This window comes from Panthera uncia, assembly GCF_023721935.1.
Source record: "Panthera uncia isolate 11264 chromosome C1 unlocalized genomic scaffold, Puncia_PCG_1.0 HiC_scaffold_4, whole genome shotgun sequence".
Taxonomy (NCBI): domain Eukaryota; kingdom Metazoa; phylum Chordata; class Mammalia; order Carnivora; family Felidae; genus Panthera; species Panthera uncia.
The window spans coordinates 89,112,828-89,136,659 of NW_026057585.1; the positions used below are offsets into that span (position 1 = coordinate 89,112,828).

A 23,832-nucleotide genomic window follows, 5' to 3' on the forward strand; every position below is an offset into this window, starting at 1 on the left:
GCCCGGCCCCACCTCCCCCCGCTGCGTGATGTTGGGTCAGTCCCTGCACCTTTGACCCTGACACCCATTGCCCTTTCAGGAGAGCACCTGTAGTGTACCAGACACTGTGTGACATACGGGGCCTCAGTTTAGTCCTCATTAACAACCCTGAGCTGGATAATTTGTCCCCCTCCCCAATGAGGGAAGAGCGGCCTGGGCAGTGTTGGGATGTGGGAGGGGGGCAGACAGTGGTGATGATCCAGGCTTACACAGATGAAAGGTGCTAAGCCACGCCCTGCATGGGACTCCTCACAGGACCTACCCGGAGGTCACCCCTGCTGCGGGGTCTCTCCACCACAGCTCACCCAGAGACCCTCCGGGCCCACCCAGCTCCCAGGGCTGGGACAGCTCTAAGGCTCCCCCACCCACCAGCCTCACAAATCAATACAAGTCTCAAGGAGGATCACCTTGTGCTCCCCAGCCTTACTCTGCTGGGCCAGAAGGCAGTTATCTGTCGTTAGGGAGCCTCCAGACTAGAAGTCGCTGACCTGGAAAGTCTGGGCTGTGGCGGGTCCTTTGAGCACATTTCCCCAAACCTACCAGGCCACAGGAATCACCTGGGGACAAATTGGAAAAAGCCCTATTCCCAAGTGGTTGGGGGGGGGGGGGGGGAGAGACAGACTGGGAAGAATGAGTGATGGGGGTGTTTTACAACGATTGGGAGGCAGTTAAAGGGCAGGTTCCCATATATGCAAAACTCCACCCAGGAGCCAGGAGCCCCCACCCTGCCTGGATTGCTAGGTACTGAGGACCTGATGAGGTTTGAGCGAAGGGAGTGTACAGGAAGAAAAGGGTGTGACGTATTCAAATTTTAAAAAGGAGATTAAAGATACATACCAACCCCCAAATTCCCATTCCCCTGCCCGCCCCCCCCCCCACCAGACCTACTCAGTCAGAATCTCCTAGGGCAAGACGTGCTGAGTCATTCTGTGAGCAGATTAGTTTGGGAAATACACCTTTACACAGTGTCCCATTGCCCAGATGGGAAGACTGAGGCCTAAAGAGAAAAGACTTACCCTGGGTGCCCAGCTCCTACTCCCCCCACACAGGGAACAGAACAGAACAATCAGAACAGGCCAGAGCCAGCGCCCTCTGGGCTGTCAGCTGGGCCCTCCTGGCTCTGTGAGGGAGCTGTGGCTGCAGGAAGTGCTGAGTGCTCCCTGAGCTCCCAGCAGGCTGGGGATTGGGATGGGGGTTGGGGGCCGCCTACAATTCCAAACTGGGCTGAGGCAGCTGCCCAGGGAGGAACATTTCAGCTGCAGGGTCAGAGAGAGGGGACACAGAATCCCTCTCTCAGCCAAGTCTGGCGTTTCTGGCAAGCCTTGCTGGCCAGGACTTTATTCATTCACTGACGTAAGTTATTTATGGCCGCCATGAAGCAGCCTCTGGGTATAGGGCTCAGGAAGGAATGCGTGGTGGTCACAGTGGGCTGCAGGTCAGACCCAAGGAGGGGCTTCCCCAGAAGGAGGAGGGCCAGATGCCAGGGACAGGGCAAGGCTCAGACCTCAGCTGCTGACAGCACTCTCTCCCGGCAAAAAGCAGATGTGGGAGTGCCCAGGGAGGCACGATGTCAACCCTGCTCACTGCCAAGCCATTGCTGTCTTTAGGGCTCAGCTGAGACACCAGCTGTCCCCTGAGCACTTCCAGCCTCAGCAGCTCTGTACACAGCGTTCTCTGGTCTAGAATGTTCCCTGCTGTCCACTCCACGCATCCCTCCCATCATCCTTCCACCTTCCAGAGCTGCCTTGCACCCCCGTCTCAGCCCATGTGGTAGTTCTGACTCTTCCTGAAGCTTCTGGAACCGGGGGCGCTCAAGGCCTTGGTCACCTCTATCAGAGCCTTAGAGAGCCATCAGTTGTCATTTCTTCCTGTGGCGTGAGCTCTGCTGATGGTGGCCGCCCCGTGGCCAGCAGAGTCTGGCACACAGCTGGGTGGCCAGGGAATGTCGGTAGGTGGGTTTGAAGGGTGGTGGGGTCAAGGCGTGAGCGGCTGAAGACAGCTCAGCCGCAGAAAGAGCGAGCTGTGCAGCCAGGCCACAGGGTTCAGATCCTGCCTCTGCCCCTCTTGAGCCAGGGAGAGTAGCTAAGGGCCACGGACCCCCGGCCTGTGTCTGCAAAGTGGGAGGCTAACAGAAACCACAGGGTCGCTGTCAGGATTGTGTGAGTTAATAGACGGACAGGATTCAAACAGCCCCCAGGGCATGGTAAGTGTTCAGTGAATATCAGCCTGCAGCTAGGATGGGGGGAGGGGGGGCGGGACGGTGGGTAAGAGGAGCCCTTGAACGCCTGGAGCAGAAAACCGACAGACCCTTCTCTGCTGGCTCAGCTTGGCCAGGCAGGCATTAGCCCCCAGGGCTTTCCCACAGACCTGCTTGCCTGGAAGGCCCCACAGGACCTCCACTTGGCAGGAGGTGGGTATTTAACTAAAGGCAAGGGGTAGAGGTTCCAGTTCTCATGGTCAAGGGGCTCCATGTTTCCACATGGGAAGAGACAACCCACCAGAAGCAGTGCAACGTGTTCTTTTCCTCTTGAAGGGGAGAAAGAGAGAACCCCCAGGATCAGCCAGGAGGGTTCCACGGACAGAGTGGGAGGAAAGCCAGGCCGGAAGGACGGTGGGGGTTGAGGTGAACAGAGAGAGAGGGTGCCCCTGACAGGAGGGAGGAGGGGCAGCCCAGACCAGCCACAACGGGCTCTGCCTGCTGAGCTCACGGGGTCAAGAGCACACCCTGCATGTCTCCTGCCCGCTTACATGCCAGCCCATCTTACAGGTTAAGACACTGAAGCTCAGACGGTCTGCTGCTTGCCCAAGACCACACAGCAGAGCCAGAATCAGAAGCCCCAAAGGCCTGGGCTCTGCAGCCAAAGCTTTTCTGGGGCTCCCTGGGGCATCTGGATGGTCTTCATGCCACAAACTGGCTCTGTGGGCAGAAGACTAGAGCCAGTCAAGGTTCAGCTGGTAGGAGAGCTGGCAGGGTGGGGGGTGGGGGGCGGGGCCCAGAAACCCATTCCTGGGAGCTCAGATGGCTGGGGCGCCTGGGCACAGGAGGGTCAGGGATGGCTCCTCTATGGGCACACGGGCTTCTACCATCCCACGGAGAAGTTACGTTCTGTCCCAGACCACCTTGTTCTGGGCCGAGCCTGGAAGCTGAGGGCAAGGGGAGGGGGAGGGGAGCATGTGCTGTGTGTTTCTAAGGTGTTTGCCACCCCCTGCACTTGGGTGTTTCACTCAGCACTCCTGCAGCAGAAGCCCCTCTGCTACCAGGAGACAGACAGACAGGACTGTCCATCCTTGCTCTCATCATCGACAACACGAAAAGGCAGGCACAGAGAGGGTACACGACCTCCCCAGGGCCACACAGCACACCAACGGCAGGCACAAGTCTCCACAGTAACCAGCTACAATCTGGGGGCTATTACTGGAAGCACAAAGCACTCTGGGAGGCCTCGCGTGGGTGCCAATGTCTTGGAATTCCAGACATGAATGATTTGTGTCAATTGAAAAGAACAATTCAAACTGAGACTATTCTAAAAAAGGCCTTGTTTCGCACTTTGTCATTGTACCCTTAAATAATAGCAAACCTTTTCATAGCCCTTACTATGTGCCAACCATTGTTCTAAACACTTTACCTCTATTGCCTCATTTAATCCCTAAAACAACCTACCCCATAGGTGCTATTATTACCATTTTACAGGTGACAGAACAGAAACACAGAGAGGTTAAGTCCTTTGCCCGAGGTCACACCGCCAGTATTCAACGCTCCCTGTGGATGTTTCTGTCTTCCAGGGCCAAGTGTAAAAACTCCCAAGCAGCCTGGAAATGAACCACATTTGTTCTGGCTATGGCATGGACACTGTGCGTCTGTGGACGAATGGACCGCATGCAGCTGCTATTGGACACGCTCACTACATCCCATGTCACCCCAGCCCCTGGAGGAGGGTTCCTCAGCGCCACTTACAGAAGAGGGGTCGGGTGAGGGGATCTACCCGGGGTCATACATGGTGACACCCTAGACGCACGCCTCCTCCCCCCCCCCCCCCCCGAAGCCTCCTATTCCAGCTGGTCCTCAGGCAGGTCACTGGACCACCATGGCTCTCTCTGCTCCCCGCCCCTCGAGGCCCACGCACCCTGGCGGCCTTCCCCTAGGAGAGGAAGCCGCCATTCCACAGGCCCCACGTGCGCCCTGAGAGAGGCCGTGACAACTCCGGATTGGGGAGATAGGCGGTGAACTTGTAGCCTGCTGGGTGCCAGCCAACACAAGCAGCATCCCTGGGTGGCATGTGCAGGGGGGGGGTCGCGATCACCCTGCTCGCGTCAGAGCAGGGAGGACACGGATGTTCCCAGAGATAGCACTCTGCAGCTGGCGCTGGATAACAGCGTTCCTTACATTCCCAGAGAACCTTCCAGCAGCAGGAGGCGGCGGCTCCTGCTGCTATTGCATTTGCTGGTGACCCCAGGAGGTATCAGGGCAGGGATACCGCCCCCCCCCCCCAACAGGAAACCTGGGCGGGCGGAAGCGAGGGTCCCACCCAAGGGTGCACAGCTCGGCAGAGTCCCCATTGCTTACTGGTTTCACGACCTTGGGCACGTCACTTCACCTTTCTGGGCCTCAGTTTCCTCACTCGTGCAAGGGAGGTCATCGCAGTGAGTGCCGCTGTCACTGTGCGATTGTAAGCATGAGAACACGACCAAAAAACCGGAAGATAAATACCGAGGGCTCGGCCCATGAAACACACAATAAACGTTAGCTGGTAGTAATAGGTACAGTGAGCGTGCCAGGCCCGGTTCTAAGTGCTTCGCATGCACCGACTCGCCTAACCCTCACAGCAGCACTCTCGCGTGTGCGATCGTTGCTCCCACTGTACAGAGAAGTTCAGTTGCTTGGCCGAGGTCACACAGCTATTAACAGGACGCTATGGAGACGGAAAGGGAAGGACTCTTAATGGAGCACCTACTATGTGCCGGAGCTTTGGGTTCCGCCTTCCAAGGATCCTGGGAGGTGGGAATTATCAGCCCTGGGTCAGAAGACAAAACGGAGACTCAGGAAATGGGCGGGAGGAGCAGGGTCACACAGCAACCGCGTGGGAGAGCTGGGATCCGGGCCAGGCCTGGCTGGCTCCACATCCAGCTTGCTACCGCCATCCGGGTCATCTGCCAGGGCAGCTTCCATCACCGATGGCACAGCGGAGGCCTCAGCCACCGCTAGGTACGGGGAGCCCCGCACCAGTGTGCTGCGTGATCTCATTCTGCCCGTGTCTGTGTGTGCCCTGCAGTGTTGGCTGTGATTGCCACCCCCACCACAGGTCCTGAAGTCAGGCCTCCGCCCCTGGCCCACGCCCCCTGGGCCCCCTCCCTCCCAGGTCAGCCTTTCTGGGTTTATAACTCCCCAGAGGGGCTGAGACGGGCAGGGGCAGGCCAGGGGGGGTACAAGTCAGTGTCCTGGCCAAATACTCAAGAGCTGTTTCCTCATTTGTGAAGCAGGGATAATAAATGCCATTCTGCCTCCAATATCAGCTTCTTGGAAGGGAGGAACTTTGCAAACTGTAAAGTGCTCTGCAGATGTTCCTCTGGCTTTTCACATTCCTTCTGATGACGATCGTGGATATTTGCTGTAATCTCTGGCCACCCAGAATCCACTTCCCCTTCCTGACAATGCCCCAGTTTCCTTGGACAGCAACCCTCCCCCTTTTGGCCATGTGGTTTGGATGGGATCGATCTCACCCCCAGCAGCTGCAGGTGGGTCCTGACTGGCTTAAAGTGGAAGACTCTCTCCGCCTGGATGGTGTGTTGTAAGGGTGAGGCAGTGGGGAGGAGGGCTGTGTGGAGCCTGAAGATGAAGCAACTCCTTAGAAGGTGAACTAGACACAGAGAATTTGGAGTCTTGGGTAACATTGCTTGAGTCCCTGGATGCAGCCATGCCTGAAGCTCGCTTCTGAACATCCAGGTTCCATGAGCCAATTAATACCCCTTATTGTTTGCCTTGGATTTACTGTTACTTAGAACACAGTCTGACCTTAGAACTCCAGTTCAGTCGGTTTCTCTGAGCCCCTTATAATGTAAGCAACCGCATCGTGTCATACTCAGCCAGCTGTTCCTACCAAAGGAAAAATCTTGCAAACAAGTTAAAGATGGGTCAGTAAAGTTCAAATGCATGGCTAAATAAAAGTCCAACTGAACACAAGGTAGGTTTTCTTTTTGGAATCTATAAACCCTCGGAACCGTGGGAGATCCTTGAACAGGACGTAACAACCCTACTACAGGCAGGACTGAGACCCTCCCCTTCCAAAAGTTGTTGTCAGTGGACGTTAGCTCTTGGATCACCACGTTCCAAGTGCCCCTGTGTTAGGGGCTGCAGGTGCAAGATCTTCCTTGTGGGACCTTCGGTCTAGTGACGATTGGTCATAATACACATTTTTACTGGGTTTTACCCAAAAGCCCTAGGAGGTCGGAGTACAGGGGGATCCTGCTACACCCATTTCACAGAGGAAACACAGAGAGGTGAAGTGACCTGCCCGAGACCCTTCTGCTAAAGAGGGGCAAGGCCAGGCCATGCTGTGGGATCTGCCTGGCTCCAAGCCCAGTGCTTTTTCTCCTAGGCCTTTCGGTGCAGGGTTGGCATTGGGGGCTGTCATTTCTTTGAGGTAGTCTGTTCTGCTTAGGGGAAGTCAGAGTGGTTTAAAAAGTTAAAGAAGTGGGGCACCTGGCTGGCTCAGTTGGTAGAACATGCAACTCTCTTTTATTTTTATTTTTTTAATGTTCATTTATTTTTGAGACAGAGAGAGAGAGAGAGAGAGAGAGAGAGAGAGAGAGAGTATGAGCAAGGGAGGGGCAGAGAGAGAGGGAGACACAGAATCCAAAGCAGGGTTCAGGCTCCGAGCTGCCAGCACAAAGCCCGATGAGGGGCTCAAACTCACGAACCTCGAGACCACGACCTGAGCATAAGTTGGATGCTCAACCAACTGAGCAACCCAGGCACCCCAGCAACTCTTGATCTCAGGGTTGTGAGTTCAAGCCCCACGTTGGGTATAGAGATTACTTTAAACAAAACAAAACAAAAAAATCACATACAAAAATTTAAAAATTCAATAAAAAAAAAAAAAAAGGCTAAAGAGAAAGCCAAGTATCATGGCTTCCCTGTTTGCCTGAGGCTCTTGGCTCCTCAAGAAGCCCCAGTACTCAGGCCCAACACCTTTACTATCCTACGGGACTCACCTCCCACCGGCTGTAGCCAGAGAGGGACCAGGAACCACCCTGAAATCTAGGCCCCGAAGCCCCAAATGCTTTCCCAGGCAGTCCTGGACACCTCAAGCAAGCTTTCAGACCTCTACTCTACATTTCCAAGATCCAACTGATACTGACTCATCCCTATACACAAGGGCCCTTCCCTACTTGTTATCGAACCAACAATCAATCAGTTGACCGCTATTTACTGAGCACCTGCTATAGCCGGGGGCTGTTCTACTTGCAGAACCAAACAACCCAAATCCTGGCTGGGCTGCCGGCAGGAGCAGACAACAAAGAAGAAATAAAGTCAATAGGATACCACGTGGTGGAGGAAAAGGAGGGGGGTGGGGAGGAGGACATGGTGTTTGCAGTTTGCAGTTTTAAATAGAGAGGACAGAGAAAGGCTCACGCAGAACTCCTCACTCCTCACCCCTCACCCCGTGGCTTTGCAATAATCCCACACAGCTGAGCAGGAGACTCCCAAACTGTAGATAAGGAAACTTCAGGAAGCTTCAGGATTAAATCTCAGGTCCACCTGCATATGCTAATCTAACCGGGGGTTACTGGGCTCCCCTATGCCCTCTCCCCTAACTCTACCAAATGGCACTAGCAGCCTTCTTGCAGATGACGCAACTGGGGCTCTCAGAGGTGAAGCCACATGCCCAGACCCGCAGGAGCACAAAGAGGTCAGGGTTCAACCCCAGTGCCACCCTCTGGAGCTGCGTCTTGGCAAGGCCCACATCTGCCTCCATCTTCAGCTCTGGGCTTGTCGAAACTCAGACCGCCTCTTTGCTGATTTCCTGTCCTCCGAGAGTCCCCCTCCCTTTCCCAGAGACCCTCTGGCTCTCTATCCCAGGTCATAGGAGCCCCTAATTGTCCAACCCACCCTTGTTCTGCCTCCTCAATTAACTTCTGGCCCATCACTAAACCCACATTTGCGTGAAATCTACAAAAGACAGCTTGTGAATGGCTAAGGGCAGGCAGACAGCTGGAATACATGTGTAGGGGGGTGGGGGAGCTTCTCACTGAGCTTTCCCATCTGGGTTTATCCGGTAATCCCCAAAACCCCCAACTAATCTTTTTGAACATGGAGCATAGTGGAAAGATCTTGGCCATGGAGAAGGTAGACAAGGGTTAAGTCCTGTCGGTGCAGCTTTGAAAGTGACTTTGCCTCTGGGGCTGCAGGTTCCTTATCTGTCAAACAAGGTTAGTCATCCCCATCTTGCAAGGTTGTTGTAAAGATAAGATGCAATGGAGAGTATCTGTTAAGAGATAAAATCCAATAGAAAGCGTATTTAGAAAACATTTAGCAGGGCACAAACAAAGAATTTGTTGAACCGAATAGAGATTTGCATAATGGTGAACCACCACCAACAGCATAACAATAGCTGCATTCATTGTGCTCTCACACTTTGAGGTAGGCACCCTTAGTATCAACCCCATTTTACAGAAGAGGAAAAAAAAGCACAGAGAGGTTAAGTCACTTGCCAATGATCACACAGCAAGCAGTGGTAGGGCTGGGACTAGGAACCCAAACTGTCCAACTCTGAAGTAGAAACTTAACCATGATGCTAGGTTAGCAAAGGAGGCATTGAAGTACAGTCACTAAGCGCTAACCCAGGAAGGGATCATAGGCAGCCCCACTCCAGGACCTTCACTCTTCACTACCGCGTCAGCTGGTCAGAGCTGAAAGAGAGTCTAGGAATGATCTACCCTAGGGGCTCCTGGGTGGCTCAGTCAGTTAAGCGGCAGACTTCGTTCAGCTCAGGTCATGATCTCGCAGTTCATGAGTTCGAGCCCCACATCTGAATCTGCTTCAGATTCTGTGTCTTCCTCTCTTTCTGCCCCTTCCCTGCTCATGCTTTGCCTCTCCCTGTCTCAAAAAAAAAATTAAAAATAAAAAAAAAAGGAATGATCTACCCTGACACTCATTTTTTTTTTCCCAAGCAGGAACCTAAAGAGGTAGTGTGACTGTCCCCAAAACTGACAGCCAGTGAATTGAAGAATCAGGACAAGCAGCCAGGTTTCCTAACTCCAGACTCCCATGCCATCACTGAGTATCACAGTGACCATAAGGGGCCATCAGGGAAGGAGTCTCAAGTATGCACCGGAATCTTTCCAGAAGTGGAGGGAAGACAGTCAAAGCAGAGGAAATAGCCCATGCAAAGTTCTGGGGGCCATGAATGTCTTTTTTTTTTTTTTTTTTTTTTTTTTTTGAGAATAGTGAGCTGTGAGGTGCATGCAAAGGGGCAAGGGCAGATGATGAGGCCAGTTTTTCATATTAAATATTTCCACTTTGGGGGCACTTGGGTGGCTCAGTCGGTTAAGCATCCGACTTCAGCTCAGATCATGATCTCACAGATCACGAGTTCAAGCCCTGCATTGGGCTCTGTTTAAATTGGTGTATGTAGGGGCTTGGTGCTACAGCCAGCAGAAGGAGCGGGGCCTAGTCTTTAGGGTGGTAGAAAATACTAAAATAGAAAACAAAATCGGATTTGAGTTCTGCTCTTGGCTCTTTGCATCAAGCCTTACCCAGCATACACTCCCGTCCCCAACAAGCCCAGTGCCCCAGAACAACCGAAGCCAGCGCTCTCACTTGGACGTCGGCAGCCCAGGCAGGTGGCATGAGTGTCTTCTGAAGTAAAGTCAGCGGTACAGCGGGCAAAGTGGGATTGCAGGAATCAAGAGGGAACTGACAGGCCTCCAGGCGCTATACCACCCGTTCCCTTCCTCATGGCTGGTGGGTTCTGACCTAACCAGACAGCCCCCTCCCCTGGCGGCTTCTTTCTGGAGTGCTGGAAGTGAAGCCCAGTCCTGTGGAGTTGGTTACCTGGGAGAGAGGAGTGGCTCTGCCAGACTGAGGGTCTCCACTCCAGGACTGTCATCTCCTTGGGTTCACTGGTGCTGACAGAGACTAGGGTCAGGCTTAGATTTTTAGCCCAGTGCGCAGCACCAGACAGAATAGCTGAGCCCCCCTCCCCTGCCCCCCGAGAAATGAGCTCACAGGTTAAAGAACAGGGAATCCAAGGAACACAATGGCTTCAAAACAAACTGATTAAAGATACCACTGGAATCAGCTGTATTCAACAGATGGACTGAGAATTTTAAATAAGAATTAGAGGGGCGCCTGGGTGGCTCAGTCGGTTAAGCGGCCGACTTCGGCTCAGGTCATGATCTCGCGGTCCGTGAGTTTGAGCCCCGCATCGGGCTCTGGGCTGACAGCTCAGAGCCTGGAGCCTATTTCAGATTCTGTGTCTCCCTCTCTCTGACCCTCCCCCGTTCATGCTCTGTCTCTCTCTGTCTCAAAAATAAATAAACATTAAAAAAAATTAAAAAAAAAAAAAAAGAATTAGAGGGGTGCCTGGGTGGCTCAGTCAGTTAAGTGTCCGACTTCAGCTCAGGTCATGATCTCACAGTTTGTGAGTTCGAGCCCTGCATAGGGCTGTGTGCTGACAGCTCAGAGCCTGGAGCCTACTTCAGATTCTGTGTCTCCCTCTCTCTCTTCCCCAACCCCACTCACTCTCTGTCTCTCTCTCGAAAATAAATAAACATTTTAAAAATTAAATAAGCATTAGAAACACAGAAAAGAAGGGAAGATATTCACAATATAAAAAAACAGTAAAGTGTTAGAGGACCCAAGTAAAAATATTCTGCATGAAAAGCCTGTCGAAATAACAAACGTAATAGGTAGAGTAGAAATAGGGAACTGGGATACCAGATAGAGGAACACTTCCAAGAAGAGGCCAGGAAACTTTAGGAAACAGAAAATATGAAAGAGATGGTAAAACTTCAGTTAAAAAGTTAAACATCAGGGCACCTGAGTGGCTTGGTCGGTTAAGTGTTGGACTTCAGCTCAGGTCATGATCTCCCAGTTCATGAGTTTGAGTCCCTCATCAGGCTCCTTGCTTTTCTTTCTTTCTTTCTTTCTCTCCCCCACCCCCCACTTGCACTATAAATAAATAAATAAATAAATAAATAAGCTAAAACACCGCCCCCAACCTTACTCCATTAATTTGAAATGGATCATAAACCTAATTATAAAAGCCAGAACCACAAAGCTTCTAGAAGCAAACATAAGAGGCTATCTTTGTGACTTTGGGGAAGGTGACACCTCAAAAAGAAAAAACTGATAAATAGGACTTCATCAATAGTTAAAATTTCTGCCCATCAAAAGATACTATTAAGGGGACACCTGGGTGGCTCAGTCGGTTAAGTGTCCAAGTCTTGACTTGATCAGGTCATGAACTCACGATTTGTGGGTTCCAGTTGGGCAGGCTTGCTGCTTTCAGCGTGGAGCCTGCTTCAGATCCTCTGTCCCTCTCTCTCTCTCAGCCCCTCCCCCGCTCACAGGCGCATGCATGAGCGCTCCTCCCTCCCTCTCCCTCTCTCAAAAATAAATAAGCATTAAAAAAACAAAAAAAACAAAAAAAAAGGAGGGAATGTGGGTGGCTCAGTCAGTTAAGCATCCGACTTCAGCTCAGATCATGATCTCACGGTCCACGAGTTCAAGCCCTGCATCAGGCCCTGTGCTGACAGCTCGGAGCCTGGAGCCTGCTTTGGATTCTGTCTCCCTCTCTCTCTGACCCTCCCCCACTCACACTCTGTCTTTTGCTATCAAAAAAAAAAAATGAATAAACGTTAAGAAAATTAAAAAAGCAAAAGAGGGGGGCGCCTGGGTGGATCAGTCGGTTAAGTGGCCGACTTCGGCTCAGGTCATGAGTTCAGATTCTGTGTCTCCCTCTCTCTGACCCTCCCCCGTTCATGCTCTGTCTCTCTCTGTCTCAAAAATAAATAAACTTTAAAAAATTAAAAAAAAAAAAAAAAGCAAAAGAGGTAAAAAAAAAAATGATACCATTAAAAAAGTGAATAGGGACGCTTGGGTGGCTCAGTCAGTTAAGCATACAAGTCTTGACTTTGGCTCAGGTCATGATCTCACAGTTTGTGAGATTGAGCCCTGTGTGGGGTTCTGCACTATGACATCACAGCACAGGAAGGAGCCAGATTGGGATTCTCTCTCTCTCTCTCTCTCTGCCCCTCCCCACACTTGGGCACGCTCTCTCTCTCTCTCTCTCTCTCAAAATAAATAAATAAACTTAAAAAAAAAGTGAATACACGAGACACATAATGGAAAAGAACTTGCATAGTACACACGACTGCAAGACCGTATCCAGTAACTTTAAAAATACTAAAGTTGAGAATAAAATGATTAGCAGCCCCTCCCCTCCCACACACAATGGGCAAAAGACTTAGCCACTTCAAAAAGAAAACGTAACCAATAACCAATAGTTCATGGAAAGGTGTTCCACATCATTGCTATCAATGAAAATTAAACCCATTTCACACCCACCAGAACAACCGAAACCAAATGAAAGTATGCCTTGTAAAATTAAACACTGTCAAGAATGTAGAAAAATCCGGAAGCCTCATATATTGTTCATGAGAATATAGTATAGTACAATGAAGTTGGAAAAGAGTTTGGCAGTTCCATATAAAGGTAAACATACATTTACCACATGATCCAGCAATTCTACCCCAAAGTAATTGCTCAAAAGAAATGAAAATATGCCTACATGAAGATTTATACATAAGTGTTCATAGCTTTATTTATAATAACCTCAAACTGGAAACAGTTTACATGTTCATTAACAAATGAATAAACAATGGTGGTATAGTGATAAAACAGAAAACTGCTCAGCCAAGAAGAGTGAACAAAGGATACAACAAACATAGATGCATCTCAGAAACACTATGCCAAGTGAAAAAAGCAGAACATAAAAGAGTACATGCTGCGTAATCCATCTATATGAAACTCCGGAGACCAACCTAATCTATAGTGAAACAAATCAGAACAATGATTGCATTTTGGAGGCAAAATGGACTGGAAAGGGGCATGAAGGAACTTGCTGGAGAGATGGAAATGTTGCTCTCTTTAAATCTTGGTTTGAGATCATGATTACAAGGTAATGTATATTTGTTAAAACACACTGAATTGTGCACTTAACATCTATGCATTTTATTGTATGAAATTATGCATCAACAAAAAGAGAGATGGATATCTAAGTGCCAACATCTAGATAACAGGAGTCCCAGGAAAGGAAAATAAGTCAAGGGAGGAGATATTTCAAGAAATAATGAAGATAACCTTGGAACTAAAGAAAGATGAAAGATCTCCCTTTGAAAGGGCCTCAAATATACCAAATAGGACAGAGAAGGAAAAATGAACTCTTAGAAATATTATAGTGAAGGGGTACCTGGGTGTCTCAGTCAGGTAAGCATCTGACTTCAGCTCAGGTTATGATCTCATGGTTTGGGTTTGAGCCCTGTACTGGGCTCCACACTGACAGTATGGAGTCTGCTTGGGATTCTCTCTCTCTCTCTCTCTCTCTGCTCCTCCCATTTGCTCTCTCTCTCTCTCTCTCTCAAAATACATAAATTTTGATTACTTACAAAGGAATAATCAAATTAAATTGACTAAAGTACCAAAGGAAAAGAATTTGAATCAAGAATTTCATATCCAGCTAAACTGTCAAATACTAAAGGCTAATGAAAATCACACTACATGGCTCAGGTTTGTCCAAAAAGACATCCCACCCCCCAATTTTTTTGGAAGTAACCACTTAATAGAAATAAAGTGAACAGATAAAACTAAAGATATCTGAAGGCTGAGCAAATAACAAATAAAGTTTGTTTTTTAAAAACAATTTTAATGTGATGTCACAGGGGCTGAAGGACAAGTCAGTGAAGAATATGAGGGCTTAAGAGGGAGATGGAGAGAGATGAGAAAATGTTAATCTGGTCTTTGTAGGGAAAAACTACAGCTGACAATTTTTTTAAAGTAATAAAACATTAAAAAAGAAAAGGCAAGATAAATTGAAATAAAAATGCAGGCAGGCAGAAATAAAAGTACATAAACAGATTCTTTTCAGAAACACTCAAACATTTTAAAAATTGATCACATACCAGGCCATAAAGCAAGCCTCTCATTTTAAATGACAGGTTTTTACATAGCCCACATTCTCTGACAATGGTACAATTTAGAAGTCATGTTTTTTGTTTTTTGTTTTTTAGAAGTCATATTTTTAAAAGGACAAACAGTTCCCCATACACTCAGATTAAAAACATCTCTAAATAAACTGGATCAAAGAAAAGTCATAGTAGAAATTTAAAATTACTTAGGATTGAATGATCACAGAAACATTTATACACCAAAAATTATAGAATGCAGCAAAGAAAGGGTAAAAATTAACGAGTTAAGTGTCCAACTTAGGAAGTTAGAAAACACAGCAACCCAAAGAAAATAAAAGGAGATTATAAAGAACAGAAATCAACAAAACAAAAAACAAAGATTCAATTGAAAAGATCAAAGCCACAAGTATGTCCTTTAAAAAGTCCATAAACTTGAGGCAAGATTAATTTTAAAAATACAATAAAAGAGGGGCACCTGGGTGGCTCAGTCAGTTAAGTGTCTGACTTCGGCTCAGGTCATGATCTCGCAATTTGTGAGTTCCAGCCCCGCGTCGGGCTTTGTGCTGACAGCTCAGAGCCTGGAGCCTGTTTCGGATTCTGTGTCTCCCTCTCTCTCTGCCCCTCCCCGACTCATGCTCTGTCTCTCTCTCTCCCTCTCAAAAATAAAGATTAAGAAAAAAATTTTTTAAATACAATAAAAGAGATAAGACACTTATAGAAAAGGGGATATGATTTTTTTAAATGCTATAAGCAACCTGATGCCAGTAAATTTGAAAATGTAGATTAAATACATATATTCCTAAAGATATAACTTACCAAAACTGACTCAAGAAGAAATAAAAAACCTAAATTTAAAAACTGAAACAGGGGCACCCGGGTGGCTCAGTTGGTTGAGTGTCCAACTTTGGCTCAGGTCATGATCTTACGGTTTGTGGGTTTGAGCCCCACATCGGGCTCTGTGCTGACAGCACGGAGCCTGGAGCCTGCTTCAGATTCTGTGTCTCCCTCTCTCTCTGCTCCTCCCCTGCTCACACTCTGTCTCTCTCTCAAAAGTAAACATTAAAAAAAATTTTTTAATAAATAAATAAATAAAAACTGAAGCAGGAAAGTAAAAATCTTTCCACAAAGAGAACAGGCCAAGGTGATTTTACAGATCAGTTCTATCAGACTTAAGGAAACAAATCATCTCAAATTTACCCAAACTTTTTCCAGAAGAAAGCAAAAGAGAAAACATTACTATCTACTTTTATGAGGACATTATAATTGCAATACCAAAGCCAAAAAAGTACAATATAAAAATGAAAATTAGAGGTCTATTTATAATTCCAAGCAAGAGATTATCAGACCATAACCAATATATACATAATGAATGTTATGTTTCTCCTAGGATGCAAGAATAGTTTATTAGAAAATCTATACATGTAATTAAATTCATTAACAGATTACAGGAGAAAAACCATCTAATCATCTCAAGATACTTTTTGAACGCATTTAATACCATTCAACACTAATTATTATTTTCAAAAAGCTCTCAGTAAGCTGTGAATAGAAGAGAGCTTCCTTAACCTGAAAAAAATCAGTTTACAAAAAATCTACAAGGGGCTCCTTGTAGGTGGCTCAATCAGTTGAGCATCAGACTCTTGATTTCAGCTCAGGTCATAATCTCACGGTTTGTGAATTCGAGCCCCACATAGGGCTCTGTGCTGACAGTGCGGAGCCTGTTTGGGATTCTCTGTCTCCCTCTCTCTACCCCTTCCCCTGCTCACTTTCTATCTGTCTCTCTCTCTTAAAATAAATAAACATTTTTTAAAAATCTACAAGACATATATATTAAAAGGGGAATATTAGAATATTCTTTCTAAAATAAAAAAACAAGGCAAAGATACCTAGTATCACCATTTTTATTTAAGATTGTACTGGCAGTGTAATAAGGTTGTCTGAACTTTTTAAGAAAAAAGTTCAAAAGCACGAAGATCTAAAAATACAAAAGAAAACTATCATCAGGGCTCCTGGATGGCTCAGATAAGTGTCCAACTCTTAATCTCAGCTCAGCTCAGGTCTTGATCTCACGGTTATGAGTTCAAGCCCTGCATTGGGCTCCATGCTAGGCATGGAGGCTGCTTTAAAAAAAAAAAAATCTTAATTTGTACCTTAAAAATAAATAAAATAAAATTGTATGTTAAAAAAAAAAAAGGAGGGGCACCTGGGTGGCTCAGTGGTTAAGCATCTGATTTCAGCTCAGGTCATGATCTCAGGGTTCATGAATTCAAGCCCCACATTGGGCTCTGTACTGACAGCTCAGAGCCTGGAGCCTGCTTCAGATTCTGTGCCTCCCTCTCTCTTCGCCTTTACTGCTCACACTCTGTCTCTTTCTCTCTCCAAAATAAATAAACATTAAAAAAAAGAAAGAAAGAAAGATCGATAAATTGACCTTTGTTAAATTTTAGAATTTCTGTTTCCAAAATATGACTAGACTCAGGAATATGAAGAACTGTGACAAATCAGTAAGAGAAGGACAAAAAAAGGACAAGAAAGAAAAATGGGCAAAAGACGTCACCAGAAGAGGACTCATACATACTCTACACACTCAACTTTGCTGGTAATCAGGGAATTGCAAATCAAGTCTACAAAGAGAAATTGTTATTCTTATTGGATCGGAAAAAACTGTAAGTGAGACACCACCATGTGTTACAGAGACACAGAACAGTTCTTATATGTTACTGGAAGGGGTACAAACAGACCCAACCCATTTTGTTCTTGTCTTGTAATGCTGAACAAATTTTCACATACCCTATGACCCAACAATCCATGGCTAGGTATATATCACGAGAAAATTCCTATATGCATGCATTGTAAAATGTGTATGTGAATATTCATAGGTACTTTTTCCACACTAGAAAAACACCTGAAAGTAACCCAATGCCACCAACAAGAAATCAAATAAATAAATGTGAAATAGTTATCTGGTATATATCATATATACAAAAGTAAAGAAATATATATAACTACATGCAACAATTGAGTCAATTTCAGCTATAGGATTCAGTGAGAAAACAAGTCTAAGGAGATTACATAAAGTATGATACTTTTATGAAGTTAAATATATATATTTATGTATGACTCGTGTATGAAACTCACATATGTGATCTTAAATAACAGTCAAAAAAGTCAAAGTTTGGGGCATCTGGCTGGCTCTGTCAGTACAGCATGTGACTCTTGATCTCAGGGTGGTGAGTTCAATCCCAAATTGGGCATAGAGATTACTTTAAAAAAAAGAGGAGCGGGAATGAGAAACCCTAGATTCAGGAGAGTGGTGACCCCACATGAAGACAAGTGATGGCAGAGAGCTGGAGGAGCCTGGAGGAAGATGTAAATTACTGTCACTATCCTAGTCCTGGTAGTGTGGATGACGGTTCATAGGAGTTTTTAATTTATTTTTAGTAATAAAATAGACAAAGAGCCATTGTGGACCAGTGATGAGGATCATGATTAATCCATTGAAAAAGACCCCAGGGTCCATACAATAACTTAAAATGGAAACAAAAGTGCTCCCCATATTTGCATTGTGCCAAACACCATAGAAAGTGCTCGACACCTATTCTCTCACTGTGTCCTCAGCAGTCTATGAGCTAGAAACCATTACTGTCCCCATTTTATGAGTAAACTGAGGTTTAGTCACTTGGCCGTGGCCAGTTATATGGAACCGGGGTCTGAATGACTCTTAACCAGGTCCCTGTTCCTCTTGGAGCCTCACCTTTCTGTCAGACTAGGCAATGTATGGAACTTTCTTGGCAAAATTAATGTCCACCTTAATGCAGAGGGGCTGTGTGGGCACGTTGGAGAAAAACTGGTTAATGACTATGGGACCTAGATCTAGTCCCACCACCTCCCTTTGTGGACCTCAGGAGGGTCACTTTCCCTCTCTGGGCCTCAACTGCCCCACACCATGTGTACTTAGAGAGGGACAGAATGTCAAGTCCCAAAGGCTATTCCTACTCACATTTCTCAAGGGGCCATCCAGCAAACAGGAGGTCACCCAACCCCTTATTTCTCCTGGCAGGCCCCGCTTATTCTTCCACAGCTGGTCAGATGTCTGCCATCTCTGGGTCCTGCCCGCCTCTCTGACAGCACCTCCTGGCCCCCACCCCGCACCACACACAACTTCTCTGCCCTGCTTTCTCCCCTCAGAGCTTTTACCCTGGCCAATCATCAGCCTGGAACACTCTTCCCCCAGGAAGATGTTTGGCTCATTCCTCCTTCTTCAGGTCAAAGACCACCTCTTGTGTCCTTTCCTTCCCTGCCCACGCGGGGTGAAGAGGCCTCCGCTCCTCTCCAGTTCCTCACTATTTCACAACCCTGTTCATACCCTTCACAGTGCTCACCACTGTCTGAAATTAACATAAATACTTCATCGTCTGTCTCTTCCAGTACAATGGAGCTCCAGCTGGACTTTGGTGGCATTCATTGCTGTATCCCAGCACCTAGAACCACACCTGCCTATAGATGATGCTCAGTAAATATTTGTTGGAGGGGGAAAAAAAAAAAATCTAATACCACCTGCACCTCGTCCAGAAATCCCTTGTGGTCATTCTGCCCAAGGCTTGGTTAGGTGGCCTCCTCCAGTCCCATGGCTCCTACACTCTTTCATGGGTCTCTGTAGGGACTCCTTACATGACTATCTCCTCACACACTGGATGCTTCCTGAAGGCAAAAACTAGACCAGATTCATCCATGAATTCTAGCACCCAGCCCTGGGCCTAGCAGGCAGTTGGGCTAAGAAAATGTTTGTCGAATGAGTGAGCAAATGAATGAATATTGTCCTCTGCATTTATCTTTCCCCCTTCCTGACTCTGCTTCCTCCTTTCTCCACCCAGACAGGTGCTAAGAAGTTGACACCCAGGTGAGCTGATGAGAAAGGCCACTGAAGCAGGGGCAGCCCCTTTCTTCCCCCACCAGGAGCCACTTGCCACTTCAGAAAATGAGGAGACACAGCCAGATGCCGGCACTGCCTCTCCCAGGAATCATCTGGGGCCTGGCCTGGCCAAACCAACAAGACAGGCACTCTCCCTATATTCTGCCCACCATGATTGGATGAGGAAGTTGGCAGGCCTGCCTCAGAGCCCCAGCCAGAGGCGTTGCAGAGCTGAGCCCTCCACGGCCAGGTGCCAGCTGGGAAACACTCAATTATTCAAATCACACAGCTACCCAAAAGAGGAAAGGATCCACTTCCTCCAAAAGGGGGAAGTGGGACAGGCAGGCCAGCCCAGGGATTTGGTGTTGAAGGAGGAAATTTCAGAGCAAAGTCCTCACATAAGCCAGCGCTCTGAGATTCCCCACCCCAGGAAGACATTGGAAGGCTGGGATAGAAACCCAGGAGAGTCAGGCCTGAGGCCAGAGGCCTGGACTGAGGCTGGGGCCAATATCTCGCTGAGGTCTCTGAGTTAACAGTGGCTTCAGCCAGGCTGGTTGCCCTGGCCTCCCCCTGACCCTGGTCCTGGAGACACAAGGACTGCCCTACTGTGCCCACCCCCCACCCCAGCCCCCATTTCTCCCTTCCCCCAGGAATCACGCAAGGGACAGATAAACTCTGCACTCCTCAAGCTCAGGGGGCCAGGAAGTGTCCTGTAGTCTGTTCCTGCCTTGCACCTCCTCCCCGAGTCTGGCTCCAGAAGAACCATGAGGTTCAAGAGGAGTTTACACATCTGGCCTACATAGATTTATCTAGTTTTAAATGATCACGGACTGATATTCTGGAGCCAGGCTGCCCAGGTTCAAATTCTGGCTTAACCACTGATGGGCTAGCTACATGACCTTCAGTCCTCTTTTGTGCTTCTATTCTCCACCTTTAAAAACAGGGATTCCAGTAGCTACTCTGTGGGGAGGCTAAGAGGACCCGATGAAAAAGGGCATAGCACACGTAGGGGTTCAGTGAACGATGGTGCTTACTATTATTATTCAATAAATTAACGTTGTTTGGAGCCAGGTCTGGAACTCTGGACCAGACATCCCCAAACAGACATTATCTCCCTCACCGGAGCCAAAACCAACCTGCTCAGCAGAATGAGAGGCAAAGGGGAAGGAGTCTAGGCTCTGGGTCCAAATCCCAGCTCCCCCACCTACTAGCTCTGCGACCCTGGGCAAGCTATTTAACCACACTGAGCCTCATTTTTGCCTCTGTGCACCACAGACCACAGCAATACCTCCTTCGGGGCAGTCATGGTCCTTCTAGTCTCTGTTGCTGTTGGCCATGGGCAGTTCCAGGCAACCAGGGTGCTGACACATGCCAGGACTATCCCAGGCAGGGGTGAGGTGACAGCTTGGTTTCCCTTCCTGGAAACGTCTGTTTAGGCCCAGCCCTAGTGTATGATGTGCAAGTACTCATTCATTCACCAAATACATATTAAGTGTCTACTATGCACCGAGAAGCATGGTTCATATAGATGCAGCACACGATGGCCATTACTATTATCAGTAAAGAAATTAAGGTTGTTTAGCACCGAGGGTGCATCTGTGAACCAAATGTACAAAAAGACGGGGCAGTGGTAATCGTTGGGGGAACCCATTCCCGACCAAGGGCCGCCAACAGGGAAACTGGCTTGTCCTGCTACCAATCGTTAACAAACGATTTATGAGCTGGTGTCATCGGTGGAGATGTGAGGACACCAATGGAGATGTAGGAAGGGCAGCCGAGCTCGTCCTGGGGTGGCTCTGGTGTTCAAACCCAGTGGGACAGCCTCCCCAGGTTTCCCCACAGTGAACCGAGTGCAACCGAGCTGGGGGAAACCCTGCCGGCTGTAGCAGCCTTTCATTAACCCAAGGACATCAAGCATTTGCTGCACACAGACACCTGGATTGATAGACACTGAACTTCACAAAGGATTCAGATGAGGTTCTTACCCTCTAGGAACTCATACTCAGAGGCAGACACTACGCAGATGACCGGATTACAAAGAGCTCAAGATTTCTGAGCCAGATCTAGAAAAAAAAAAACCATGCTACCAACAGACGACACAGGCAAAGAGGGCGCTGCAAAGAAGAGGACAGCAGGTGCAAAGGCCAAGAGAAGAGAGGCTAGGGAACACATGTGGGGAAAGCCCATTAGTCTGGGATCCTAATCGGAGTTTGAGGGCTGATGTTGCCATTGTTTGACCTGAGCCTCAGCTTCCCCTGTTGGCATAGTGAAGATAATATTTTTTTTCAGGCTGTTTTAAGGATTCAATGAGTTCATGAATAAGAAAGGGCTTTAAGGGGGTGTCTGGCTGGCTCAGTAGGTGGAGCATGTGACTTGTGATCTCGAGGTTGTGAGTTCAAGCCCCAATGTTGGGTGTAGAGCTTACTTAAGCATAAAGAAAAGAATGGGCTTTCAAAATGGAAAAGTATGATAGGAGCCTAGGAACTGAGTTTGGGAGTATCAAAGTGACTTATCCAGGGTCGTGTGGCTGATTAGAACAGGAGCTAAGGGGGCACCTGGCTGGCTCAGTTGGTAGAGAACTTTTGATATTGGGGTTGTGAGTTCAATCGAGCCCCACGTTGTTGAGTGTAGAGATTACTTAAAAAATAAAATCTTAAGGGGCACCTTGGTGGCTCAGTCGGCTAAGGTTCCCGACTCTTGACTTTGGCTCAGGTTATGTTCTCACAGTTCATGGGTTCAAGCTCAGCACTGTTAGTGGGATCCTCTCTGTCTGGCTCTCCCTGACTCCTGCTCGTGCTCTCTCAAAATAAATAAACTTCAAAATAAATAAAATATTTTAAAAAAACTTAAAAAAAAAGAACAGGAGCTAGGACTGGTGCATCCAGGATGGGGGATCAAACCCACCCCACCTCAGCTGTACCACTCCTGGGTTCCCACCTCCTGCCCAGTCATCAGTTCAGAAAGTCCCAAGGAACAGGTAGAACATTGAATCCAGGTCACCTGGGTGGCTCAGTCATTTAAGCTTGATTTCTGCTCAGGTCATGATGTCACAGTTCAGTTTGTGAGGTCAAGCCCCGTGTCAGACTTGTGCTGATGGTGTAGAGGCTGCTTGGGATTTGGATTCTCTCTCTCTCTGCCCCTCCCCTGCTCATGCTCTCGCGCGCGCGCTCTCTCTCTCTCTCTCTCTCTCTCTCTCAAAAATAAACAAACAAAGGAATGAATGAACAAGCAGAAAGAACATGGAATCCCCTGGCGCGGGGACTACCATTTCCTCCCTTTGGACCCCAGACCCAATTTTCTAACCTGTCAAAGCAGAGATGCCATTTGCTGTGCTGCCCCCAGGAGTATGTGGAACAGAGGTGTTGCATGAGAAAGAGCACTCTGCACAGGTAAAGGAGGGTCACAGTCACAGACGAGAAATGAGGATGGTGAGCTGGGGAAGAGCAAGTGTGGAGTCTGGAAGTCCCCACGCGGAGCCGGCGAGGGAGCCAGCTGCAGACTTGCACAGCTGTGACTTAAAATCTCAGCGGCCCCACCAGTTCACCAAGCCTCCGCTGGGTCACCAGCCAGGGCAACTCAGGCAAATTGCTTCACCTCTGAGTCATTTCCTTCACTTGAGAAATGGGATTAAAAGTGTGAATAGATATAAAGCAGTTAGCAGCATGGCTTGGTGCACAATAAATATTCATAAAATGTTAACAACTCTTATTATGACCATTATTACCTACTACTGATACCAGTACATAGGGTGGGGGAGGAGTGAGCCTAACTCTCTAGGACAATCTGCAACCAGCCTGTCTTTCCACTCTTACTTTTAAAGCTTGGGCTGTGACCAGCTCTAGAAGCCAGCACCGCCCCCTTGAGGACTAAACAGGGGCACAACTGTATGGCCCTGGAAAGGCCCTCACCCTGCACCAGAGGTGAGTTCTGGCCCAATCTAGCTGAGTTCCTCCTGCTTTCCCATACAAAGGAGGAGCAGGGTGACAGTGACCTGGAGGCCACCCTGGGCCTGTCCCTTCCCCACCTTCCACCCAATAACTAAATCTAATTTGGTTCTGTGACATCCTTCAGTCTTATTTGCCAACTCAAATTAGTTGATAACGGCTGCCTGGAGCGCTGCGTTTAGAAGGTACTGGAGGTTGGAAGGAAACAGAGCAGTGGTTGATTAGTGATGTCTGACATGGGCGTAAAGTAAGCAAGTAGCAGCATGAAAGCCAACTGCTTGCCATACATGAACTAGAAAAGTCCTAAGGCGGTAGGCTGAAGAACACAAGCGGAACTGGTGTCTTTTGCAAGACTGAAATCATGGCAGGTCCAGAAACTAATACCCAATTCCGACTCACTGGTATCAGAAAATATTTCAACTCTTACACTCTCACAGGTAGAATGAATTGTGTACTGGCCACATACGGAGGCATCGCTTTGATGGTCTCATACTTCAAGTCAAGGTCTAAAAAAACACCAGCTGTGAAAGCAACATAAACAGATTTTGAAGTGTACTTCATCTGCTAAGTTCCTATGCCTGGAGAAGCTAGTGTTCAGGTGGGGTAACTGAAAGCCAAGAGGGAAAGGGTCTTGCCTAAGGTCACACAGCCTGAATGGCAGGGCTGGGATCCACACCCAGGGTCCTCTGGCTTTCTGAGGATGCTTCCTGCCAGGACTGTCATTTCCTTCCTCTTGGCTAGAAGAGGGGG

General features: G+C 47.9%; 2 protein-coding genes and 1 long non-coding RNA gene across 4 annotated transcripts in view; 2 read left to right on the forward strand and 1 right to left on the reverse strand.

The window, feature by feature from the left end:
- Positions 1-23,832, reverse strand: part of ALPL (alkaline phosphatase, biomineralization associated) — a 58,361-nt gene that overhangs the window by 26,241 nt on the left and 8,288 nt on the right. Inside the window, exon 1 of one of the 2 annotated variants that reach the window (XM_049617877.1) lies at positions 4,992-5,361. The exons of the other annotated variant lie outside the window; for it this stretch is intronic. The gene's annotated coding sequence lies outside the window, so the exon portion shown is untranslated. Of the gene's footprint in view, positions 1-4,991; positions 5,362-23,832 lie in introns of those variants that run through there. 2 annotated transcript variants of the gene reach the window in all.
- Positions 22,243-23,197, forward strand: LOC125913003 (uncharacterized). Its single transcript, XR_007454893.1, has 2 exons — positions 22,243-22,527; positions 22,959-23,197. It is a non-coding gene; the product is annotated as an uncharacterized LOC125913003 (long non-coding RNA).
- On the forward strand, positions 23,403-23,717 carry LOC125913002 (ATP synthase membrane subunit K, mitochondrial-like). The gene has a single exon (XM_049617878.1). It carries the CDS (start codon positions 23,444-23,446, stop codon positions 23,618-23,620), a length of 177 nt encoding a protein of 58 aa, XP_049473835.1. The 5' UTR covers positions 23,403-23,443; the 3' UTR covers positions 23,621-23,717.